A 16,099-nucleotide genomic window follows, 5' to 3' on the forward strand; every position below is an offset into this window, starting at 1 on the left:
CCTGTTTTTAAAAATAAATGGTATGCATTAATAGTATCCAGATCAGGTCAGATTTATGGAAGGCCCAGTGTATATGAAAACGCGAGTCTCCAAAACAGATTAATTAGGCAATGATTGCTTGCATGAATAACTTAATACACAAACCCTTTCATAAAGAAGTTTCCCCATGTTTATGAAATTAGATTGTACTTAACAGGAGTGCTTCTGTGGAGATTAGGCCTCATGTGACTCTTGGGTAAGATTGCCAGGTTTTAGGGATCAAGTAAAAGTCAGTGTTAAGAGTGGTCATTTTTTTGTGCAGTAGAAAAAGAGATTGGGATTTATTAACTGCTCTTTCTCTCTTTGCCAGATTTAGAAATGGCTGTTGCATATTGGAAGCTAGTATTATCGGGCAGGTTTAAGTTTCTAGATCTCTGGAACACATTCTTACTGGTAAGTGTCCTGCTTCTCCCGTGTGTGCACAGCGTGAAGGGAAGCCAGCAGGGGTGCGGCTGCGCAGAACTGTCTAACTAGAGTCTTATGTGCAGAAGTTTTGGGTGGACAGAGGTTCTGCACAAGGATCCTCAGGTACCAGACCAGTTGCCGCACTGCTCTGCCACCTTGAGGAAGGTGGCAGCAGCCACACGAAACACCTTCCAGACTGGGTTTCTAGAAGATCCACTGCAAATCTCAGCAACCCTCCATCTGCTGTCTCCTCTGAGGACCCTAAACTAAGTAATTCTGTACTTCTGCTGAGAAACTTCAGATCCTAAAAGAAAGTGCAAGAAACACCCCTCTCTGTACATCGACATGGGCCCCAGAGCTGTGAATGTGTCCCACTGTCCAGATGCATCCTGGCCACCGTGTGTGTTCATTGTCTGACACGTTTTAAAATGTGTTCTGTGATACTCAGAAGGGAAGGAGGCCTCTGCAGGCTCCTTTAGGAAAGACACTGTGCTGGTGCTGTCACAGTGAGGCCGTGGGTGTGTCTCTGGTCGGTGGGAGTGAGGGACTGTCATGGTGACGGCAGAGTGCCCGATCTCCTCATTCTGTCCGTGGACATGAAAGGGAGTGGTCCTTTGCATGACACAGCCCGTGGCCTGGCCAAGGACCAGCACCTCCTCGATTCAATTTAATTGTGGCCTGGGCGAGTGACTTCCACGCGGCTCATTTTGTTATCTAGTGATAGTACTCACAGAGTGTCGTGTGTGGAGGGCCAGAGCTGTCTGTGAAGGTGCTGGCATTAAATCCTGCAGACCTGTCATGGGGAGGCCTCGTTTAAGCTGTGTGTTGTATGAGTCGTGCTACATTGCTTCTAAAACTTTTGGAGGTCAGTAACACTGCCCTGACCCCTTACTCTTTACCTGGGGGCAAATCTAAATTGCAGACATTCCCCAGAGAACCTCATGCCCACAGGCATAGAGACAGGAACAAAGATGCTCATGGCACTGGTGTAACAGCACAGCACTGGATACAGCCACATGCCTGTTGGTGAGAGGACAGAAGAGAAGTCAGAATGTGGATGCCATAGAGCAAGCTGAGGAGCAGCAAAGATGGGTGGACTTAGATCTGCATGTGTCAGCCTGCATGCATTTTAAGTGTGGCATTGAGTGGAAAAACAGACTGCAGGCAGCTGCTTACAGTGTGGCAGCAGTTAGCACTTTGAAATGCAGCCCGAGGCTATAAGCTGTTTGTGAACATGTATGTGTGTGATTAATGCACGAAGACAGGCATGAGAATGGTACGTGCTGAATTCTGGGGAAGGAGTTCCTCTGCAGAAGACAAAAGGAAAGAGCAAGCTGAGAGCGGAACGCCAGGGCAGGCCCTGAACCTGCAGCGGCCTCCCTCAGCAGCTGGATGCAAGTGCAGAGGCTTCACACCACCGCCGTGGTTTTGGTATATCTGGAATACTGCATAACAGAGATATTTCTAGAGAATTGTCCCATCCCACTGCAAGAACTGCCTTGCAGAAAAACAAGTGTACAGAACCTGGATGCAAGTGCAGAGGCTTCACACCACCGCCGTGGTTTTGGTATATCTGGAATACTGCAAAACAGAGATATTTCTAGAGAATTGTCCCATCCCACTGCAAGAACTGCCTTGCAGAAAAACAAGTGTACAGAACTGAAACAGAAGCATGACTTGCTGCTGTCCTTTGTTGTTCCTGAATTTTTTGTGGGGGAGGGGAGTGTTAGGTAAAGAGATAATAAATGTTGCCCTTCTGTTTGATTGAGACAGGAGTTTATAATTTTAATATTTAAAATGTTTTGCTTTATTTAAGTTTGTTTTCTGTATTTGGACATTGACATTGTTTGTACATCTTAACATTTATACAAAGCACTATTATTACTTTTAACTTTTAGCAATTTTGTTATTGTACTTATTCCTCATCACATTAATAAGGATCACTCATTCATTGAAGATCACTAAGCCACTAGAATTCCTGAGTTAAGCTCTGTGTCTGAAATCTGGTGGGGTTTTTTCCTCCTATTTATTGTTATAGGAGCATCACAAAAGATCGATTCCAAGGGACACTTGGAACCTTCTACTAGATTTTGGAAACATGATTGCAGATGACATGTCCAACTACGACGAGGAAGGTACTAGGAGTTGTAGTGCTTCAGATGATTGCCAGAAATGCTAACAGAGGCTGCACTGAACATTAGCTTTTCCTGCCTCTAGAGTGACGACAGACATAGACACCAGGGTCACAGCACAGGACAGTCGCGACGGCCACAGACACTGAGTTAGATGGGCCCTCGCTGACTCCTGGGCCCATTCCATCACTGGAGTGGGGGTGATGATAACAGTGCCTGCCTCTCTGTCATGAGTCACACAAAAGAAAAATAGTGCCTCCTGTTTTCTTTAAATTGAGAAGATAGTCCTCTAAACTAAAGCATTTTAAAATTGGACGTGCAGAGACTCCCATGGCAGAACTTTAGAACTGGATGGGTATTTGGAATCCCATTCAATGCCTTAAGTCAGTTATTCCATTGTGCTACTTAAGCTCATTTGGAGATTCCAACTATTTGTTGTGCAAATATATTTATACGTATTGTAGTCGCCCCCATTCCCAATTATTTCAGGACAGTAAGTCAGAGGGTGTGTGGGTGCCTTCTCTGCACCAGGCTCTCTGCCACTTTAGGAAAGGAACCGCATCTGGGCGGAAGGTCTCAGCTCCAGACTGCCACCCGCCCTGCTTCCAGCTGAGCAGGCAGCTGCATCCTTTGGGACATGCTGGTCCTCACTCTTGTGTTCTAGAAAGCCTGGGTCTTCAGCTGCGGTGCTCCCACCTCGCTTGTGAGCAGCCGTGCACGCGTCTGTCTTCCCTGCTGCTTTTTTGCTCGTCTCTCTTTGTGTCCTGAACACGTAGCACGGTAGATAGCCCACAATAGGCATGTAATAAATGCTGTCGAATGAGAGGGAGCTCAGCTTCCCGGAGCACCGGCTGCGCTTGGTGAGATGAGGCCGTAAGTGCTTGGCTGGCAGATGAGCTCAGGGGTGCTTGGGTCGGGCAGGTCTGGGCCTAAGTGGTGTAGGCGGGAGCAGGGCAGCAGCGCCCTGGCAGCAGGCATGCAGCGACGCTGGAGGAAAGTGGCTCCTTGTTCCTGCCTCAGGAGACAGGCATCCATCTCTTTCCATCCCTGGTAAGCTTGTCCTGACCGCCCCAAGCACCGCACTGGCTGAAGCCTGCGGTGGGCACACGCAGCGGCTGATGCCACGGCCGTCCTTACAGAGGCGCCTGTCAACATGCAGCAAGCATTTGCTGGCTCAGGCCTTGCTTCAGCCAGTTCGTTGAGCAAAACCTGAGCTGTATAAACTTGAAATGGTTTTAGTTCTTGAAATATAACACTGGGTTGTGAAAAGAAATGCGTACAATGTGGAAACGTTGCCCTGGCACTGACTCCATTAACCCTGTGCTTGCTTCCTTCAGGAGCGTGGCCTGTTCTCATAGACGACTTTGTAGAATATGCGCGGCCAGCAGTCACAGGGGGAAACATGGCTCTTTCCAGGCAGAAAATTAAGATGGATTGAGAGTGCAAAATGAATTGCGTCCTGCAGGGGGACGTTTTGGTCTGCTGCTGTGCACGTTTGTTGCTGATTTCAGAGGACAGCCTTGCCTCGTCACGAAACTGGAATAACCATCTTATTCTGGATAACGATGAGCGTGGCTGATTTGGGACATCATAAGAAGTTCCTCAGAAGATAACAGCTTTGGAGTGTTTGGAGACTTGCCATCACAGCTGTTGCTTTAGGAGATTTCTGCATGGTTTTTGTATTTACAAAAAAGTAACATCAAGCCTGTTTGTAGGATTGCAGAGCATGCCATTTAATTCATGATGTAAGGTGTACACCAGCAATTATCAGAACTCCTGCTAAGTTATATTGTAATTACACTTAAAAAACAGTATTGTGTCCTCAGTAGAATGTCACATTTTTATACAAGTCAGAGCTGTTAAAAATGTGCCCTAAGGAAGATGATCTTGTCAGAGTCTAATGTTTTTTTAAACTTGGTACAAGGAATTCAAGATTTATATTTTTTGAATTATCCAATGTCTAGGTTTATGAGATCTATTTTTGTTCTCATTTCTCTAGGTGTTCATCTGAAAATCACTTTATAGTTTTTAATACACCACTACAGTTTGCACAGTGGTGGCCCACGTAGCGTGTGATTCCAGCAGAGTTTTGTTTTAAACTAGAGGCCAGCAGCCTGGTCTTTGTCACAGGATGACAGAAAAGCCTCCTGATAGCAACCGGGAAACATCGTGTCTCGCCTGCCACTCCATTTAAATTGTCACATTCCGGATAGAGAGGTTCACTGATCTCTTTCCCCTTTTTAGTATCACATCACATGCTAAATATGGTTGTTCCAAGTGAGAAAGCATAGCTCTCACAATCTACAGAATTTGCAAAAGAGGTGAAAGGAGTTATATACCAGGATGGACTAATACAGACTGCAAACATAGTGAAAACAACTCATTAACCAAGCACAGTAGGTTAGGAAATACATATTGCCTGTCCCTTCGTAGAGTACCTGCCGAGAACTTCTGTAACACACACGATCCCCTCTTTCTATCTTCATGACATATGTCATTGTGTTATTTTAGCTTAATAAAAGTTTAAATGTAGTATAAACATTTCAGACTTTGTGGCAGAAAGAATAAACCTTTTTCTGGTATTTGTTGCTATATTCTCAGTTCTTAGTACAAAGTAGGGGCTCAGTAAATATTTATTGAATGAATAAATCACTGAGCTCGTATTTGCTGGCATGGGCTAACCTGTGGGAGGTGTTCCCGAGCGTCTTTGATAAAGGTTTCCGCTGTCTCAGAATCAGCCAGAGAAAATTTAGCCATGACTGTGATGTTCCCTTCAGCAGTAAATGTTTCTGCCAGTGCTGTTCTACCTAAGACAGGTGGCTGAGGAAAACAGTCCTTCATCTCTGGCTCCTGTTGTCTGAATTGTTGGGACAGGAAACCTACATACATGCTGGTCTTGAAGGACTGTGTTTCAGAATCTCAGAAAGGTGCTAGCCGGACTAATGCTCCAGCACCTCAGTTTTAACAAGTGCTGGTATGACACTGTAGGTTACTTAAATGCATCTTACCATCTTGCTATACACTGAAAGAACTTTTTTTTATCAGATGATATCTTGAGTTCAGGTGTAACTCCCACCTGCTTCTCCTGAGTCTGATTGAAACCAGGACCCGGGGGCACAGGAGGGAGAAGCTCAGATCCCCTGGTCCCCTGCCACTCTGCAGACCTGCCCTCCAGGCTGGGGGAGGGAGGTGGACTGACCAGAAGGCAGGATCCCTGGTTTTACACATTCAACCTTCCCCTCAGCCTCGTGTTTTCACATATTCTTTACATGACTTGCCAAGAGTAATTTGAATGCATTCGGCTCCATGGCGGCATGTCATAGACTCCCGCGTGGGGCTTCGTGCGCTGACGCGCTGGAGCACTCTGCAGTCTGAAGTCTGGTCGTCTGGAGAGCCTCCTATTGGACTCTCACACAGCAGCTAGACACGCCTCTTTACGCCGCATTTTAAAGTTTTCTATTGTAAACATGATTTATAATAAAAAGTTTTCTAAAAGATAAAACCTGGTCGTCTGGAGAGCCTCCTATTGGACTCTCACACAGCAGCTAGACACGCCTCTTTACGCTGCATTTTAAAGTTTTCTATTGTAAACATGATTTATAATAAAAAGTTTTCTAAAAGATAAAACTAGTGGATGAATCTCAACATGCTGAGTGAAGGAAGCTGTACACAAAAGGCCACATACTGTATTTGAAATTTATAGAAAATTTCTTTTAGTATATAGCAAGACAGATGAGGTTTGTAGAGAAGGCAAAACTAGAGAGAACAGATGGGTGGTTTTCAGGGGAGGGGAGCAGATGAGCAAGGGGGCCGTGGGGTGGTGCATGTGCGGGGGTGCACCGGCGCAGGCTCTCACGCACATGCACGGCACCACCTGCAGACAGCCCGTGCTCTGTGGGAGGATGCTCTGAAGTTGCTCTGTGCCCACCGAGTCAGCAGGCTCCTGCAAAGAGCTAGTCCTGTCCGCCCGGGGAGGAAGCCAGCACTTCCCACGTGGTGGGGCCAGAAAGGCCTTCTCATTGGTGCCACCTGCAGAGACAGAACAGGAGCACTGGCCACTTAGAGCACACTCCTGACGGAGAGACAATGACCGGTATAAATGTCAGCAGGGCAGGCTGAAGGCAGCGAGGGAGGGGGACAAAGGCTGGTGCTCAGCAGCTGCGGGGCAAGAGCAGCCACCTCCCACGATGGAGAGATTCAAGGCCGCGATGCTGCTGGGGAGCGTGGGCGATGCTCTTGGCTACAGAAATGTCTGCTTGGAGAACAGTGCTTCAGGCTTGAGCATCCAGAAGGAGCTGCAGAAGGTCGGGGGGCTGGACCACCTCGTGCTCTCCCCAGAAAAGTGGCCTGTGAGTGACAACACCATCATGCACATGGTGACAGCGGAGGCCCTCACCTCAGGTAGGCCCGCTGCTGCGCTCCAGTGTCCCGGGGTGAAGCACTGTCTGTGACGGTGCAGGCTCCTGCAGGAGCCCCCAGAACTCTGAGGGCAGTGCGGTCTGTAGGCTGACAATGTCACCCGATGCCACTGCTAAAAGTGGCTATTTAATATACCCCCATGTCCCACGAGCAGATCACATTTCTCATGTAGCGTCTGTTTCTTTGGGTGATAGCATGACTTTACTTTGCAGATAGTTAAGATGCGGTTTTTAAACAGCGACTCTCACTTGAACTTGTAAAGTAAGCCTGGCACCCTGTCCAACAGCTGAAACAAGTCAGCCTCTTGCTGTGGAGCTCTTCTGATGGGAGCAGAGGGGGACTCAACTTCTCACTGCAGAGACTAGCCTTCTTGTTCTGGATTTATTGCAAGAAGAACATAAATAAGCCAGTTTGAAATTTGGACCCATTAAAATATTATTGTTTGGGGATTACTTCTAAATTCCAGTGAGTTCAGGTTAAAATATCATCTACCAAAATGATTCAGCTTGGATAGTTATTGATACATAAATGTGTTCTGAGGAAATGCTATAAGGTGGATTTGGGGGAGAAACAAAGCTTTTAAAAATATTCTTTAAGCAGCAAATTGATTTTAGGATCAAGTTTTTACATGAATTTCAAAGAAGGAGCACAGCTTTCCTACAGGCCGTTTGTTCTTTCAACCCTGTGGGTAATATTAGTAGATCATTGCAAAATTAAAGGCTGAGACAGCTGTTACGACGGTGAGACTTCATTTGTGTGTTCACCTCATTCCTTTCATCTGCTGTGAATGTGCTTGATTTAGTTCTGTGGTCACCGTACAGGAATGCCATCGATGTTGCGGTCGGTCCCTAAATAACCAGGGAGAGAGCCAAAGCACCAGCAGTGAGATAAGGTGTCCTGGCGCATTGAGAATGGCGAAGCATCTTCAGAGTCTACATAATTACGAAATCCAACTAGTCCGTTTCTGGTATTTTCAGGCCGACTGGTGCCTTTATGATCAACAGTACTAAAATAGTGTTCTAGCACCCTGAAGCAGTAGTGCAGTCCCAAGCAGAAACCCTGCTGGAGAGCGTGGCTTTGGAAACAAAACCATGGTTGGTTTCAGCTGCTCACAGCTGGCGCCTACTCGTAACTGCTTCCTGCGTGTCTGAGAATGTGTGTATGCAGTGCACACGTCCATACGTCCCTTGTGCGTGTCGTTGTCGCTGGCAGTGCTCCAGCGAGCACTGTGAATGAGAGCCCATGGCCTCGTGTCTGGCTCGGTGGTGGCCCCCAGAGAGCATCTGGCCCAAGTGGGGCAATTCATGTTCTCTTAGACCAGCAGGACATCTGCCCCTGTGGCAAAATGTGTGCATTTGAGAGGATTTGGACATTTGGGGGGCACTGTTTTTAAGGAGAAAAATGAATTCCCTCTGGGTGGTCACAGTCACCAGATGTGGAAGGCAGCCTGAGCGACAGCTGTGCCAATCCTGGCCTGTGGCTTGTGGGCTGAGAGAACATGCTCGTCAGGATCATCTGAAACTAAAGCAAGCTTTGTTTGGTTTTCAGATGGCCCCAATTTTTCTTTAAATAACAGATCGTAGCCTACGGAAGGGGTCTCCGAGCCACGTTAGCAGTGGTGGGAGGTAACCCCCTTGGCACTTGGTGCTGGACACTGTCTTTAGGTCTGTGTCCCGCATTTGTGTGTCCTCACGTCAGCCTGAGGTCAGCATTTTTACTGCACTTTTACAGATGAAGGGACTGACACACAGAAAGGTTAAGTAACTTGCCCAGAGCTACACAGCCGAATGAGGACAACTCGACGTCCCCAGGCCTGTGTTCTTACACATTCTCCCTGACTTCCTAAGGTCGCGTAGGCCGTGCAGATATTTTGATGATCACAGCGTGTGGTGGCTCTTTAACATGTTTTCCACAGACAGGCAGACTTCTGCAAAGTGGCGCTACATCTTTGTGTGTTTAAGCAAGTTTCCCTCATGAGTCCCTCACCCCACAGATGACATGGCTGTGTGGTCTGGCAACCCCCTGGTTCTGCTGTCGAGTGAGCTCCCAGGGGGCATCCTGTCCGCGGTGTGTCCCTGAAAAGGGCAGGAGCACACGTATTGAACCGGGAAACAGCCATATCCAGTCCTGCAAGATGCGTAAGCAGTGCAGTGAATGGAGCTGTGAGCAGGGGGCCCCACTGCCAGCACACTGCCAGTGAGTCACTCGACGGCCTCCAGCAAATGCACACTTGGTGCCAGGTCTGCTGCGGGGAGGCTGGTCCTCTGAGAACCGGTGCTCATGCTCAGGCTCTGCAGCCTGGTGTGCCCAGCTCCCCACCTCTTACCACTGAGAAAGCGGGTGGAGCTGCTCCCCCTCTGGCCGTACCTCCTACGGGGGTTGCCTGAGGATTGAGCAGAAGGACGTAAGTAGAGCACGAGTTGGCACTTGAGAACCTAGCGGGGGAAGACAGCTCACGTCAGTGTAGCCAATGTCGTGTCTGAACATCCTGTGCTTCTGAGAGTCTCAATGTCACCGCTGCTGCGTGGGCGGAGGGGCCCTGCAGAGCTCTGGCTTTGGGCGGTACACGTTTGGACATGGTTGACGTTTTACTACGAGGTAACTTGATGTTGGTATTCTGCCTTGTCTCTCTCGTGACATTAGCCGGGAGACTTCCCCGCAGTCCACAGTATCTTTTAGGAGACCAGGTGGGTGAGGTAGAGAAGAAATGAGTCCAGTGGTCACATCATAAAGTGAAAATCTGTCTCTACCTTAAATTCCAACCTGAAAAGACCAAGCTTTCTATGCCATTTTGCTTTTATGGACTTGTTTTGCTTTAAAAAGGCTAAATTTCAGTTACATGCAGACATTTCATGGTATCTGATTCCAGAATGAAAGGAATTATTTCAGGGGAGTCCGGAAGGGTCAGGCTCATTAACCCAGGATTGAGATAGGAAAGGCCGACTATAAACCAGTCGTGCTGGTGGCTGAGAGCCACAACGCCACAGACGCCTCAGCCCACAGGTGGCCTGGACAGGCCCACCCAGCTCACCCTTGCCAGCCAGAGGTTCCGTGGGCAGGGACCTGCACCCCTCCTGTGTGGCCTGCAGAACTCAGTCCTCCCAAGCCAGGCCTTGCCACATCCTCTCTCGTCCCCGACTGCCAGGATTGAGATAGGAAAGGCCGACTATAAACCAGTCGTGCTGGTGGCTGAGAGCCACAACACCACAGACGCCTCAGCCCACAGGTGGCCTGGACAGGCCCACCCAGCTCACCCTTGCCAGCCAGAGGTTCCATGGGCAGGGTCACCACTGCACCCCTCCTGTGTGGCCTGCAGAACTCAGTCCTCCCAAGCCAGGCCTTGCCACATCCTCTCTCGTCCCCGACTCAGAACAGGGGCGAGGCACAAAGTGTCCATTGTAGACAAAGACCTGTAGGACCCGGCCTCCCAGGACACCCCCTCGCTGTCCAAGAGGTCTCTGCAGGACGGCACTGGGGCCCAAGGCTTTGTGTCCAGGAGGAGGGAGCAATTTCGTCCTAATCTCTTGCAAGCTCCATCCCCCCCACCCAGTAGGTCACCTGGCTCTGACAGGGCCTGAGGAAGGCTGTGGTTAGGCCACTGAGAGGCTCTCAGGTTTCCAGCGCCTGCTGTCCTCAGTGGTGGGCGGCCACGTGCCTCATTGTTCCCCTTGCCCCTGCAGCCATTAGCGCCCCCACCCCCTGCAGAGATGGGAACCCATCACCAAGGAGGAGAGGGCAGTGGCTGGCTCCCGATGTCGACCTAATGTCCTGAAAGCAGTTTTAGCACAGAATAAAATGTGTTGGTGGCTGCAGAAGAGGACATCGGGAGGTGCCCTCACCTGGTGTGGCGCCACCACCCGTCACAGCGTGCTCGCTGACAGGACCAGCGCCTTGCTCTCCAGTTGGAGGATGTGTGAGCTTGTCCACCATGCTGCGGGTTAACTTAATGGCAAAAACGCTTAGGCTGTGCAATTACCAACTCTGGCCTTGGGTGAGGCACATAACTTCACTGAGTTTTATCTGGAAAAAAATGACAAATAATAGCCTGATATTGCCACAGGGAGGGTCGTATTTGGTCAGCTGGGGTGCAGAAGACCTGGGGCTCCAACCAGCCAGGGGCAGGCGTCTGGTGGGTGCTGCCTCCTCCTGCCCTCCCCGTGGTCTTCGGGGACTGGAGCCCACACTTGTTCCCAGAACTCCCTTCATGGTGCAGGGCTGCCCTTGGGCAGGGGCTGGCCGTGCCACCCGGGTCTCCAGGAAGGGAGTGGCAGGAGGACCCACCTGCCACGTGTCTGCTGCGTGAGCCCAGGGAACAGCCGGTGTTGGTGCGGTCTGTTCTCACATGGATAGAACCTTTAGGAGCAAGTGAGGATCTTGGGTTTTTCCTAGATTCTCAGGTGCAACTAGACTAATAAGCATAACAGCAAACTGCAATGTCTGAAATCAGGATAAATCGAAAGTGAATTATTTGTCGACATGTTGAATTTCTCGAGGTAGCCCAGATGTGGGAGATGGGTCACCAAATTCTGTCTCCACTTCCCTGGACACGCTTGCTTGCCTCTTCCATTGGCGGGAACATCTGTTGTCACTGCTGCCTTGGGGTCTTGAGCCTGCCCAACCCTGACCAGGAGGCAGGCATGGCTCTCTCTCTGGCTCCTCCGATGTCTGACCCCTTCCTTCCCTCCCCAGACTACTGGTGCCTGGATGATCTGTACCGGGAGATGGTGAGGTGCTACGTGGAAATCGTCGAGAAGCTTCCAGAACGTCGGCCAGACCCAGCTACTATTGAAGGCTGCTCACAGCTGAAGCCGGATAACTACCTCCTCGCCTGGCACACGCCCTTCAATGAAAAGGGTCAGGGAAATCCTCTCTTCTCCCTGTAGAGCTGTCTTGCTGGGGACCCTGCGGACACTAACACGTCTGAGGTTCCCACTAACACACTGGCATTTTCTGTTTGCTTGAGAAGGGATTTGCAGAGAGTTCCTTTTATGGGGCAGTGTGTCCTCCTGTCAGTCAGCCCTGCGGGCTTGGGCAACTGTTTGAAGACCACCTGTCCAGGTGGCACTGGGCTTCCTTGTGGTTTTTGCCACCCTTTCGTGGTTTATTTCAAGGAATGTTTTCCACTGCTTTCCCTTTAAGTTTGAATTTTTTTGCCATAACGTGGAGGAAAACTTGCATGCCCCACATGAATGTCTCTACGGTGCTTGTATGTGTTCGCAGTGGTGCCGTGTATAGATAGCCACAGTCCCTGCCCGTCCCGTCCTGGCCCTGCCTCTCTGCATTCATCCTCAAAGGCAGGGACCTGTCCCTCCATGTGAAGTGTGAGTGGTGGCAGCTTACTGTGCTGTCAACACCATGGTTATCAGCCCTCCCCAGAAGGCTCATGCTGGAGAACTTGGACTCGTTTTTCATAGGCAGTAGAGAAAACCCCTATAGGCTAGAGGAGTTTCCGGAGATGAAATGTGGTTTCCCCCCAAACCCACAGTGAGAGGGCAAGACCAGGGGAGCTGCTTGGGCAGCCCATGTAGACCAAGAGAAAAACACTCTGGGCGCACTGGAAGGGGCAGCTCGAGAAGGCATAGACGGGTCACTGGCCGGGAAGGCCTCAGGGACATCTCCATGGTGCAGTACAAGGCACACAGATCTTCCCACTGGGTGGGGTAAAGGCGATACAATCTCTTGAGAGGGAAATCTGGCATTACCTGTCAAAATTACTTGATGGACATGCCCTTTGGTCTAGCAATGCTACTTCCAGAAGTTCTGAGGGCCCGTGCTGACGGTATACTAAAGCACACGAATGAAGATGTGTGTACAGGGATGGTCTTTGCATCACTGTTTGTATTAGCAGAAACCTGGGAACAGTTTGGTGGCCCTCGGTAGGAACACGGTGAAGTTGAATGTGGTATAGTGAGACAGTGGAGTACTATGCAGCAGTTAAAAAGAGTGAAGTGGGTCTGTGTGTACTGAGACATGGAAAGACCTCTACCATAGACTAGAGAAGGAAGCAAGGTGCAGACCAGTGTGTCTGGCTCAGTCCCTGCTGTGTTTGCAGAAGGGCCTGCACAGAGAGAGTTCCGGCCACGTGCACACACACCATCATAGGCCTGCGTGTGCTTAGGAAGTTTCGCTGAGGATGATGAAGAGCCTCCACAGTACAGACTGGGAGTGGGGTGGGAGGGGAGCTTCTGTTTTGTTTCTTAATTGATTTTCACTTTATACACTTTTATTGCTTTTCTTTTACCAGGTACATCTATAACTCTTACAATAAAAACCTAATTTAAATACTTTTCTTTTTAAGAACACAGCTTAAAATCAGATAACCTGGTTTCTAAGTTCTAAGTTCTGATATGGTTTTGTGATATTGGGCAAGTCATTTACCACTTTAAGTTGTATTTTCTGCTCTTTAAAAATAGACTAGTGATGCCACCTCTGTCTGCCCTGTAGGGAGGGACCACAGAAGCAAAGGGCCCTGGAGTCCCTTGAAAGCCATATGGTACTGTACAAGTCACTCATTACTTTTGCCTTTTTCACTCTTCTCAGTTGCCTTCTTTTCATATTTTCCTATCTCAGTTTCTAGAACTCTACCCTAAATATATACAATTATTACTTATCAATGAAAAATAAAATTAAAGATTTTTAAAGTAATAAATTATTCCAAAAATTAACAAAAAAGTTTTACAGGGAAGAAGCTAAATATTCAGGAAATGAATGACCATCTAGCACACTTTTATTGAATAGAATAGCATAGTAAACTTTTAATGATTCAGTGGGAAAAAAATCTCTCTCACACACTTTTATTGAATAGAATAGCATAGTAAACTTTTAATGATTCAGTGGGAAAAAAATCTCTCTCTATATATATATAAATATATAATGTATTCTATATAAATATGAAATATATAAAAATAAACATATAAAATAAAAATGTAAATAAAAATAAAATTGGCTTGCTTCGATGGCTGTCTTTCAGCATGAGTGTTGCAAACACTTACCACGTCCACAGTCATATTTCACGCACTACCACAATTACTGTCTCTGATGTATTCACACACAAAGGAGCAGCAGGTTGAGGACAATTCCTGATCAACAAGTTTCTTAGCTTACTCGAGTTTTCTACTGCAATTATATCTCAATTTTGTATCTGAATGTTATTTATTATATAATTCACAATTTTTCTGAACTCTTCATTCTTGAAAAGTCAAGCATACGCAAGGGTAGAGAGAATATGTAACAAAGCCAGGCGCACGTCCAGAGTTGTAAATGCAGGTCTTGGTTATTGAGGGGCTATGCAAAGTCCTGCACTGGCAGTGGAGCATGCAGAGGCATGTGGTGACTCTCTCCTGTCCCCTGAGGGAGGGATGTGGGACTGGAGACGCCTCCCGGCTTTGACAGTGGTCAGCTCGTGGGACGTGGACCCACCTCCTGCCCTCGACAGTGGTCAGCTCGTGGGACATGGACCCACCTCCTGCCCTCGACAGTGGTCAGCTCGTGGGACATGGACCCACCTCCTGCCCTCGACAGTGGTCAGCTCGTGGGACATGGACCCACCTCCTGCCCTCGACAGTGGTCAGCTCGTGGGACATGGACCCACCTCCTGCCCTCGACAGTGGTCAGCTCGTGGGACATGGACCCACCTCCTGCCCTCGACAGTGGTCAGCTCGTGGGACATGGACCCACCTCCTGCCCTCGACAGTGGTCAGCTCGTGGGACATGGACCCACCTCCTGCCCTCGACAGTGGTCAGCTCACTGCTGCTCTTACTTCATGATGCTCCTACCTACTGCTGTACCCACCCTCTAGATTAGTTTAAAGGAAACACAGACATCATATCAGCTCATCAGTAAATAATTCTACCTACATCACTACAGATTAGAAGTCCCTTAAAATCATAATGACAGTTTCATCATATCTAAAAAGTTAATATTTTTAATATCATCATTAAATATTCGGTGTTAAAATTTCCTTCTTGACCCTTAAAGAATTTTTTTTCACATAATTTTACCACCCTGTCCAAATAAGTGTTTTTATTTTTTTGTGTTCTGGTTCTTGATGAAAATATCTTCACATAGCAGTAAGCATTATGTTTCTTGAATTGGGTGCTCTACTTTTTTGGGTTTTTTTTTAACATCTTTCCTTTTATTGAAAAAAATTTTTAGAAAATGGTGGTTAATAAAGGGAACAAACAAATCAGCACGGATATACTAGTGGGAAACAGGCAACGTAAAACTAAAAATGCCATTTCTTCTTTAACTGGTTAAGAGTGCAAAATGTAACAGGCAGAAGGTCTGTTTCAAACAAGTTAGAAAGCTGTGGATTTGTTTTTTTTAATCCTCCCCAAGTCAGATATACACAGCCACAAAAATGGCGTGTGAAGGAAAGCCATCATACACAGAAGTCGCATCCTGAACTCTTCAGGGAAACAGCTGTTGAAACGGGAATTCACATAAAGTCAGCAACAGGTTAATAAAACCGAGTCTTCAAATGCTACGTGGCACAAAGCTATCCTATATAAAGTACTGCTAGGTAGAAAGAAAAGAGTCACTACAGCTTTTAGCAAAAATGCTTTCCCGGAAAAGCAAATCAAAATAATGCAATTAGCAGACCAAGGAGGCTGCAGCTAGATATCAGAGCTGCAGCTTCTCACGTCTGTGCTAGCAGACCAAGGAGGCTGCAGCTAGATATCAGAGCTGCAGCTTCTCACATCTGTGCTAGCAAATCCTGCTTACCCAGAATGGACTAAAATTTCAGGACAAAACGGGGACATTTTAACGTTTGTGAACTTTACCCATTTTAAGTTCTCTGTTTCTTCCCTCCCCCACCTGATAACTCAGCATGATTCAGCAGAAAAAGGGCTGCTTTTAGAATGGGCTATTTTATTTTTCTTTCTGTGGCAAGACTGTCATGGAGCCCGGATATCTCAGGCTCCTGTGCATCCATGACCAGTGTCCCACTGTGGTCAGAAAACTTAGCAATGCGGGCCGGCCCAGTGGTGCACTGGATAGTGCGCCGCTTGGGAAGCGCGGCGGCGCTCCCACCCACGGATTCGGATCCCACCTGCGGACCGGTTCCCGCTCACTGGCTGAGCGAGGCACGGGGGCAACACCG

General features: G+C 48.2%; 2 protein-coding genes and 1 pseudogene across 3 annotated transcripts in view; 2 read left to right on the plus strand and 1 right to left on the minus strand.

The window, feature by feature from the left end:
- Positions 1 to 4,670, plus strand: part of DCUN1D2 (DCN1, defective in cullin neddylation 1, domain containing 2) — a 31,255-nt gene extending 26,585 nt beyond the window's left edge. The window contains exons 4-6 of the mRNA XM_008572924.1: positions 350 to 432; positions 2,483 to 2,579; positions 3,914 to 4,670. Of these exons, the coding sequence (XP_008571146.1) occupies positions 350 to 432; positions 2,483 to 2,579; positions 3,914 to 4,014 (281 nt within the window). The 3' untranslated portion in view covers positions 4,015 to 4,670. The remainder of the gene's footprint in view (positions 1 to 349; positions 433 to 2,482; positions 2,580 to 3,913) is intronic.
- A 1,968-nt stretch (positions 4,671 to 6,638) lies between these two features.
- The window catches only part of ADPRHL1 (ADP-ribosylhydrolase like 1), a 31,588-nt gene continuing 22,127 nt past the window's right edge, over positions 6,639 to 16,099 (plus strand). Inside the window, exons 1-2 of one of the 2 annotated variants that reach the window (XM_008572925.1) lie at positions 6,639 to 6,977; positions 11,685 to 11,849. In XM_008572925.1, the coding sequence (XP_008571147.1) occupies positions 6,764 to 6,977; positions 11,685 to 11,849 (379 nt within the window). In that variant the 5' untranslated portion in view covers positions 6,639 to 6,763. The remainder of the gene's footprint in view (positions 6,978 to 11,684; positions 11,850 to 16,099) is intronic. The other variant, XM_008572926.1, reaches the window with a different exon arrangement.
- The window catches only part of LOC103590641, an 8,071-nt pseudogene continuing 7,834 nt past the window's right edge, over positions 15,863 to 16,099 (minus strand).

Source organism: Galeopterus variegatus, unplaced genomic scaffold (genome assembly GCF_000696425.1).
Source record: "Galeopterus variegatus unplaced genomic scaffold, G_variegatus-3.0.2 Scaffold848, whole genome shotgun sequence".
In the NCBI taxonomy this organism is placed as follows: Eukaryota; Metazoa; Chordata; class Mammalia; order Dermoptera; family Cynocephalidae; genus Galeopterus; species Galeopterus variegatus.